Below are 9,732 nucleotides of genomic sequence, written 5' to 3' on the forward strand. Positions count from 1 at the left end.
TATATCGCCCTGAGCCTCATCATGATTGAGGCTGAGGTGAGAACATTTTAAGAATTTGAGACTTCTAGATATTAAGGTTAAGGAAGATGTGTATAAGAGACAGCTTCTGGATCCGCCCCTGATTTCTTTTCTTATTATGCTAAATGTACAAAATTAATTAACTTGAAAGAAACGGATTTATTTTTATAGGAAATTTGTATTTTCAAACATAAATTCATTTAGAAGTTAAATCAACCCGACAGTATTTATGTAATTATTCTTTAGAATATTTCCTTCTGTGTTAATTCATTTATGCAACCATTCAATTAATCAATAAATCAATCAATCAATAAATAAGGAAACGAAGCATACTTTTGAATGTTTTTGCTGTCATGCCCTCGCCAACAGGACTTCGACCAGCGGCGTTAAAGGCAACCACGAACACCATGTAACGTGTATTTGGTTTAAGACCCATCAAATCCAAATGAGTAACTTCCGGATCCATTACTTCTTCATATTTTATATCATCTGCTACTCTGTATATTACTTGGAAGCCAAGAAGAACTCCATTTAAATCTTCTCTGTATGGTTTCTAGGTTAAAACAATATCAAGAGTCATTTATTCACGTAGATTTGTATGGAAATTTATAGATACATACCCTCCGATTTTTTATTTTCAACCTGCCTTGAGTACAGACTGATGATAATTAATGATATAGGCCTAGGTGAATAATGCTTACCTTCCAGCGAACTCGTAATTTGGTGGCAGACTTGGCTCGAACAGACACCTCTCTTGCTGGGCTTAAAGGTGCTGGAAATAAAGACATAGGCTAGGTCACATGTATTGACAATGATCAAACCTAAACAAACGAATAGATACCAAGGAGGCACTTTCATGAACCGAGTCACCATTAATTTTAATCTCTCATCGTTGAAAACGTAAAAATCATAAGCTTCCCGTTATTGATTGGCTGTGAAGCAGTGCGAGTCTGAATTATGTCCCAGACATACCGTTAGTCAAGATAAAAACCAAAATGGTGCTCACGCATTTCAGGAAGGGTGACGTTATTACTGCTGACACTAGCTCTGCTGTTACCAGCTTTATTGACCGCGATCAATCGGAATCGATACACTGATCCTGGTTGTAATGCATTCACCTCATATCGTCGTACATCTCCATATATGGCAGACGTAACTCGTCGATAAGCTTTACCTGAAATGATTTAAGAATAGCAATAACTAACACAGTTCGTGGAGTAACAGAAATATGGACTATTGCAGGAATCGAACCAGAAAAATGCGGAGCATATTTGGACGCTTTGCCAACTGCAGAGCTAAACCGCAACCCCTTTTCTCTCTGATCATTCGCATGGTGCTAATTAAAAAATAATTATAACTTCTTATTTATATCGATCAATTATACAATAATAGAACAAATTTGTATAATTGATCGTTTTTTGGTTTTTTTTCCTGTTGAATTGGCTTCATTTCATTTCATTTCTTTAGGCACGAGGGCGAAGGATATGCCAATAAGTGAGATTAATCACTGTCCTACGTGGCATATCCATTTAACAACAAGGGATTCATGGACCATACACCGGGGTAACCCCCTACTCTTCTCGAATGATGTACCGGGTTCTTTAAAGTGCACACGAGCCAAATACGTACACTATGCCTACGGTTTAAAGTCCTTATCCGAGAAGACTTGTTCCACCACCGGAAACATTGGCGAGTGAGCCGTTCGAACCAGCGCCGATATTAGAGCTGAAGGTTACGGTGCCCCTGACTTAACCGCTCGGCCAATCAACTCGCCTAGCCTTCACCAAACACCAATACTCCTTTCCTTCTACGTCCACTACCCGGCCCTTATTTAAATGTCTTTACAATATAATTATGGACACGCGAAGTCTCTGGTTGAAAAAACGGACATTCATGTCATAAACATCATGCAGACCGTGGACCATTTTAATAGTATAGTAAAGAAGTGACATTGACAGATAGGTCTATACTTACTATTCATCTTCTGTTCAAGAATATAGCCGTCAGGTTGGCTGGATCTTTTTGATGTTGCTTGAACCCATTCTACAAGAACCGTCCTACTATCGGCCGGAACGGTTTTCGCTGTCACAGAAATCGGCGGTGCTGGTTTTCCTTTATACAAAAATGCTTAAAATACTTAGTCAATTTAAAATACATTAAGGCAAAACCATGATACATAACTAGACGGCAACAGCTATGTTGAATAATAATAGTAATATCAATATATAAAATAGCAATATCAGTAAAAATATATGGGTAGGGGTTCTTTCGGTGGTGATTGGGAAGAAGCACACGGGTTAAGGACAACCCCTGCGTTCTTTAACGTGCACAAACGCCATTTTTGTATATATATTAAATAGTATTACCATTTAATTGCTGCTTAGCATTGAAACACCAATAATAAATAAATAAAATAGATAATAATACAGTGCTCAAATATATATGATGATGTTATAAAATTGTATCAAACATAGTTTATCAACGAAAGTTCCTTATACCTTGATTCGAATTTTTATTACTGCTGTTTTGATGTGATGTTTCTGTGATTTCCTGTTTTTAATATTTAACAACTCAGTTTTGTAATTTATTTCTGCAAGATATTGTTTTATGTACAGATTATTTTGATAAAAAGATACCAAAAAAGATATATATATATATATATATATATATATATATATATATAAATCATCAAATTTACATATACAGTGTTTAAATAAGAAACACTGTATGTAACTTTGATGATTTATATTATATTAACAGTGTTAACGGCGAACTCCCTTCAATATCATATATAATATACGACAGTATTTTTAGCCGTATTGCCAGATTTATTTGGCCGAACGCCCTCTTGAGGCGTATCATTGTGTAATAAAATGTTCCCGACGGTTATTTGGACCTGTTCAACCATGAAGCCTTCGTGTCTAGTGATTATGACGCTCGCCTTGTCAGCGAGAGGTCGAAGGTTCGAATCCCGTCGGAGGCATTTTATTACACAATGACTTTTATAGGACTTTATTCGTTGAATCCAACCGTTGAAAAGCTACAGGGTAGCCTACGATCTTCCATCATGTCCTTATTTAACCACTGTATATGAACCCTGTCTCTTATACACATCTAGATGTGTATAAGAGACAGTATATAAACAAAACGTATTAACGTTTTCCAACCTGCAACTACAAGAACCCCTTCCTGTCTGTCATATCAAATTCATAGGGAAGTGTAGACAGTTAATAAGTACATGGTTAAGCCTTTTGGATTCTATAGTTTATTGACAAAAGTTACAGAAAAGTAAATGAACACGACTAGTGTATAATGCAATCCATATTATCTATTGAATTAAATATCATAGGCATCAAGGATGGAAGAAAAGGTTTACATGAATATTTCCTGAGGCGCTACTTGCCACTCCTTGATATTAGCGGATGCTTAACCTTTGCTAATTCAAGTATCGATTACTGATAATAATATGACCTACGTGAGTATACATAATACAAGTAAATTATACATTTCTAATTGTTGTTCCCGCTTACCTCATTCGTGAACAATAATATTGAATGAATGAATGAATGAATTAATTAATTAAATGAATGAATGAATGAAAGAATGAATAAATGAAAGAATGAATGTATGAATGAATGGACAAACGAACAAACGAATATGAGCGAGCCACTGAACCAACGAACGAATGAAATTGTTTAGTAATAAGTCAATATCTCACCAATTTCACACCTCGCGCCAGCAAATCCATTGTGACAAATGCACTCCCAAACGTCCCAGTCATTCGGCAGGCACAGTCCCTTATTCTTACAGGGATTTGTGTCACATACGTGACCTGTGACGAAAAGTTTAATATGGATATTATTTTATTGTCAAATGTTATTGTCAAAAAGCATCATAATATAATAAGCACTGGCTATTTTAAGACCTACAGGTTAATATATTAAGACCTATTTGTCTACTTCAATGTCATAACGATATGTACATAAGTTCAGTGGCGTAACTAGGGGTGCGCTTCCCCTCCCCCCCCCACACCCCACAACACCATTGCAGATGTCCAAAGCAAAAAATCACACTCCAAGTAGCTCAAAATCACCTCATATCATCTTTACGACCTAACTTCCCTCACTTGATCATCGAGCCCCTGCCCCACACTTTACCAAACCCCTCACCCCCATCAGCTACCCAATTTCAAGAAAGATGTGCTACTACATCTCACAAACTTGGGAATTAAAGAGTTTATTAAAATATTTAAATTAAAATACTGTATATCTGCCTAGACTACACTTTATAGTTTATATTTAATGGCTTATTACTATAATGTTGAAATCAGTGTACTGTAATTGCAAATAAAGTTCGAGAAATCTAATCTACGTTTGGAGAAATTAGACCTACGTTTTTTACGAAATTAGACCTAACAATTGCAGAAATTATACGCATACTTTTTGATAAATTTTGATTTATGAAATGATTATTACTGATTTTAAAACTAAACCTTTTCTGCTAATGGCATCCCATAATCGTTCTTACCGGGAAGTGTTGTCGCAGGTTGTATCGCTGGTGATGTCACAGGTGTTGTCGCAGGTAATGTCTCAGGTGTTGCCACAGGTGCTATAGTCGGTGCAGGTGAAGTTGCCAAGCATTTTCCTTTGTGATTTTTCTCTATGTGGCCAAATGCTATTGTGCATGACGTTGTAATCAACTCACATTCGTCCGAATACGTCACTCTATCAGTGCCACATACGGGTCCTTTCTTTAAAGATTTTTTACATTCTTTCTTTAAAAAATTCTTGCATTGTTCTGTATCAAAAATAATTAATATTATAAAACAAAATAGCATTAGTTCAAACGAATTGTTAACATACAATTGGATATGACATTATTCTCAATCCATATTATGATTTAATAGTAATGGTAGACTTCATATCGCATTGTGAAAAGACCTCAGTGCGCTTCACATTATCATTAACCAGGTCATTGGATTAAACACCTATACTGTATATGGAACAAAAACTCACAGTATTCCATAATGTTGCAGCGGCTATTCAACGCATTTGGTATTTTACCCTACCGGGTACCCCACCTCCTGGGTGGAGAGAAGCAATGCAGATATAGTGCCTCACTCAAGGACACAAGCAAAATGAACAGCAGAGCGAGAGATTAAAACTCCGGCCTCGAGGTTAGAAAACCGAACCGTTCCTGCTGTTGTAGCTGTGGACCTGGATAAGCTCTGTATGCACGTAATTTAGGAGACAATATCTCAACTGATTAATATGAACCTTAGGAACAACATGGAATGTGTGCCAAAATCTTTATCTGGGACGAAAATCCAGAAATTACCACACCCCTTTTTAAATGGCCACGTCTCCTTTTTCAGTCCCCTTTTTCATTGGATGTGCTATACTTTAAACTGAGGCTAGACATTAGGAAAGTATTGAACACAAGGGTTTTTCTTTTATAAAAGAACACATTATGATGAGGGTACCAAATTTCAGAAATCTCACTTTAATCACAAGTCCCTTTCATATGGAATATTTGTTCATTTATAAAAAAAAAACAAAAACAAAAACAAAAACAAAAACAAAACTCTTTTTAGTGCGAGCAGTGCTACCGTATGTGCGAGTGTTATATACAACTGCGATCAGGGTTGCAGTGGTGGTTATTTATTTATTTTATTTATTTATTTAGGCACACAATACATGTGCCAAGGATTGTCAACAGCGAATATATCACTATCCTACTTGTAGGTGACAATCCCTTACACAAGACAAACATACACACACGATGCTTTACACAAACTAAATCTCCATATCAGATTTAGGGAGTGGAGTTGTTTTGGTCGTGAGAAAAAATCCTGCAACTGGCAGGAATTGAACCCAGGACCCTGGGATTAGAAGGCAAGCATCTTAACCACCAAGCTATTCAACTACACAGTGGTGCCAGCTCTTCCCCGACAGGCTGTGGTACCTCCGACAGGGGGCTAGTACGCCCCCTAAGGGCCAACATTTGGACTCTCAACTTGCATGGTATTCTGTCAAATTATTCTTTTAAAATAAAGAATTCCATAATTAACACATTAGAATTTTTTAATACAAAAAACTCCCCGACAAATTACATTTTCCCCGACCGGGGTGTGGGGGAGGGGGGGCTAGGCTTCCCCGACGAGTCTGTCCTAACTTTTGGGTGTGGACCCTTTGTCGGTGAGCTTGGATTCCTCGTCGGAGAAATTAATGAGGTTTAGTAATTCCTTTATTTCACAATAGAGCATAGTAAAAGAAAATTTTTCTAAATCTATGGTAAAGCCACCTCAAATCGAAGTGGTTAAAATTTGTTGATTAGGCCTATTACTTACTGATGGAGATTCCAGCGACACCAAACTGTAGGAAGACAGTCAAAATCAAAACACCAAAACACAGGTATACAAAACAACGTAACATAGTAGAAAAACTCAAAACAGACTGTTTTAGAAGACAAGAAATCGACTAGAGGCTTCTCTCATGTCTTCACAGTACAAGGAAACAGACAGTGATCAAACGGAGGAAATAAGCATAGTGAAAAGCGGAACCGGTTTTCCGACGGAAAGATCAGAGCTTGACGTCCTGGTTACTTGAATGATAAATTATAGATAGGCCTATAGAGTTATGTACATTAATCCACTATTTCTATGATAACTTTATACTCAGTAATCTTTATACAGTATAATCTTCAGTATAGTAAATAATTTAAGGCCTACGATATCGTATACTATGGTTAATAAGAGATGTTTTGTTGAATCATAATGGTTTTATCCACAGAAAAAAAAAGTAGGCAAAGCGACAATAATGAGATAAGCTACTTTATAAAATAGCCATTTTCCTTCCTCGTCCTTCAAATAAATTGAAATAATAATATTTTTTGGAACTTAAAGTCAGGCTCCGGAGGGGAAAAAAATTTTGATATGTTGTAGAACTGATTTTTCTAGGACAGAAAAAAGTTTTTTGACGAAAAACTGAGCAACGGTGAATGAGATACAGATTTTTGAATATTTAAAAACTGGGGGAAAAAGGTGTAAAAATGGGTGGTTACGCCCCTTTACCCCCCAGTTTTTAAATATTCAAAAATCTGTAGCTCGTTCACCGTTCCCCAGTTTTTCGTCAAACAACCTTTTCTGTCTTGGAAAAATCAGTTCTACAACATATCAAAAAATGTTTTTCCTCCGGAGTCGACTTTAAGATAACAACAGACAAATTTACAGACTAAAACATTTATTAAAATTGATAACACAACTCAATGGGAAATACAGGAAGAAGGCTGGGGTGCAAGGGGTGCGGCCGCCCCCCCCCCCCCACAAAAAAAGGAAAACAAATTCCACTGGCCTAGGCCTATGCATACAGTAAGAATGAATGAATGAATGAATGAATGAATAATACTCAATAATAAAATAACAACAACAATAATAATAACATAAATCAAGGTAGCCCTTAACACTGTTAAATCATATATAAATCATCAAAGATTTATGTTATATGCACCTATTTGTTTCTAGCCGTACCTATTGTGTAATAGAGTGTATCTGGTGGTATTTGAATCTGTTCAACCATGAAGCCTCCGTGGTCTAGTGGTTATGACACTCGCCTTGACAGCGAGAGGTCGCAGGTTCGAGTCCCGCCAGAGGCATTTTATTACACAATTTCTTTATTCATTTATTTACAGGACTACATTCGTTGAGAGCTATGCTACACGAGTTATGTTTAATATTCTACGACGCGACTGCCCTCGACGCACACCATCGCGTCTGCGTTCAACTCACAAAGACCCGACGTGACAACAAATCGCGTCGGGCTGCGTCGGCCGACGCTGTCTGATTGGCCTTAAGGGTATATTATTTCTAATTTGCATGGCAATTTTAAACAATTCTGGAATACCTTTAAAATTAAAAAATATGGGGAAACAACTATCTCATGTGCACAATGGTTTGAACATTTCCAGTTATTATCTAATAAGCAACATAATGATAATTATGATCAACCAAATGAAATAATAGATGATACTTGATGAAGATGCACAACAGTTAATAAAGAATATAACACTGGATGAAGTTGCAGATAAGTATAAAACAGTTAACCAGACATCTGCGAGGGCCAAGGTTCTATGCGGGCATTCGTAAAATATTGCACTACTGTATTTTCGATGATGTAGACATGGCAACTAACGAGGGAGTGCTCGTGTTAATTTGAGATGACAAACACACTTAAGAGCAGATAGTTTCAGTTTTATCGTATGTAATCATGGCAATAATCAGGTGGTAGAAGTACCTCATGAAACAGCCTGTAGTGCAATAAAATGTTGAATTTGTAACCAAGCGTCATCTTGTTTTGATTTTATATATATATATATATATTTTTTTTTTTTTTTTTAAATATATATTTTATATTATATTTCACACAATAGGCCTACTTATTATAATTCGTTTCATGAGGTTCTTTGTGATTTTTTTCCCCGTTTAGGCTGGACACAATAAGAACTTCAAAGACATGACAATTGAGCAAGTGAAAGGAATGCTGGGAGCTAAGCCAGTGCCAGACAGCATGAAGCTACCCCTACTTAAACAGCCAGTCACTGTAAAACTTCCTGATAACTTTGATGCTAGAGAGGCATGGCCAAATTGCCCCACAATCAAGGAAATCCGAGATCAAGGTTCATGCGGGTCTTGCTGGGTAAGTGTTTTATTCCAATCATGCCCTAACCAGAACAGATTCAGATGAACACACTCAGATAAACCAAGGACATTTATACCTGGAGAGGAAGCTCGCTGATCTCGCACTTCACTGACGATTCTAAACTCAAAATAGGCACACTAATTTCAATTTTGAGTACAAAGAAATTATATCTAACAAATAATTTCAATATATAAAAATAATGCAAACATTTTTATTAATTTAATTATAAATTGATGTAATATACTGTTCAGGATTAAATAATAAGCTCACAGGACATCGACCACACATCACAAACCGTGTACATTGTGAATAAATTATGCAAAAAGGGAGCGTGTACAACTAGTTTTACTTAAAATATATTGCTCGCAAATGCCAATATTCTATTATTTTAAGACCTGCCTTAATTTTTAAGTGTAAATCAAATCGGTATAAAAATTCCTTTGTTAGCAATGCTATAAACTCAAACTTTCATAGATAATGCAATACAATACTGTTCATGTATGTGCAAATAATTACCAGGTGCTATAGCACTTTCTTTATATTTGTACTTACTCTTAAATGTATTTCATATATTTACTGTTTTAGTAGCTAGCAAGTTTGTTGTTTTTTATTTATCAAGCATCAAGATTGTAATTTCATAGTTCACTTGTTTGGAATATGACAATAAAGCTACAATACAATACAATACAAAAACTTTTAGTACAATCTGAAAGAACAGATTGAAGTTAAACTAAGTTTATGAATTTAACGTCATAAAATGTTTTATCTTATCTTATCTAAAATCAAATGACACAAAATTATTGCCATTAAATAAGTATTTTGTTGATTGTATTACTTGTAGGCTTTTGGTGCAGTGGAGGCAATGTCTGATAGGTACTGCATCCACTCAAATGGATCTGTTAACCACCACATCTCAGCAGAGGACTTGACAACATGCTGTAGTTCATGTGGAAATGGGTGAGTATAAAAACACTACACAATAGTGGTCATGATCAGTGGTGTATCTAGGTGGAAGAAT

The 9,732-nt window shown here is 36.0% G+C and overlaps 2 protein-coding genes across 5 annotated transcripts in view; one reads left to right on the top strand and one right to left on the bottom strand.

Annotated features, from left to right (window-relative positions):
• LOC117124661 (fibropellin-1-like) overlaps positions 1 to 6,535 on the bottom strand; it is a 30,283-nt gene extending 23,748 nt beyond the window's left edge. For all 3 annotated transcript variants that reach the window (XM_033270973.1, XM_033270972.1, XM_033270971.1), the window contains exons 1-7: positions 6,368 to 6,535; positions 4,546 to 4,815; positions 3,737 to 3,850; positions 1,993 to 2,130; positions 1,025 to 1,192; positions 720 to 790; positions 352 to 571 (exon numbers count right to left, since the gene is read on the bottom strand). In XM_033270973.1, the coding sequence (XP_033126864.1) occupies positions 352 to 571; positions 720 to 790; positions 1,025 to 1,192; positions 1,993 to 2,130; positions 3,737 to 3,850; positions 4,546 to 4,815; positions 6,368 to 6,452 (1,066 nt within the window). In that variant the 5' untranslated portion in view covers positions 6,453 to 6,535. The remainder of the gene's footprint in view (positions 1 to 351; positions 572 to 719; positions 791 to 1,024; positions 1,193 to 1,992; positions 2,131 to 3,736; positions 3,851 to 4,545; positions 4,816 to 6,367) is intronic.
• A 1,964-nt stretch (positions 6,536 to 8,499) lies between these two features.
• The window catches only part of LOC117124697 (cathepsin B-like), a 5,321-nt gene continuing 4,088 nt past the window's right edge, over positions 8,500 to 9,732 (top strand). For both annotated transcript variants that reach the window (XM_033271035.1, XM_033271036.1), the window contains exons 1-2: positions 8,500 to 8,711; positions 9,556 to 9,671. In XM_033271035.1, coding sequence (XP_033126926.1) covers positions 8,529 to 8,711; positions 9,556 to 9,671 — 299 coding nt within the window. In that variant the 5' untranslated portion in view covers positions 8,500 to 8,528. The remainder of the gene's footprint in view (positions 8,712 to 9,555; positions 9,672 to 9,732) is intronic.

Source organism: Anneissia japonica, unplaced genomic scaffold (genome assembly GCF_011630105.1).
Source record: "Anneissia japonica isolate Jap-2015-1 unplaced genomic scaffold, ASM1163010v1 scaffold284709_len978187_cov192, whole genome shotgun sequence".
Classification (NCBI taxonomy): domain Eukaryota; kingdom Metazoa; phylum Echinodermata; class Crinoidea; order Comatulida; family Comatulidae; genus Anneissia; species Anneissia japonica.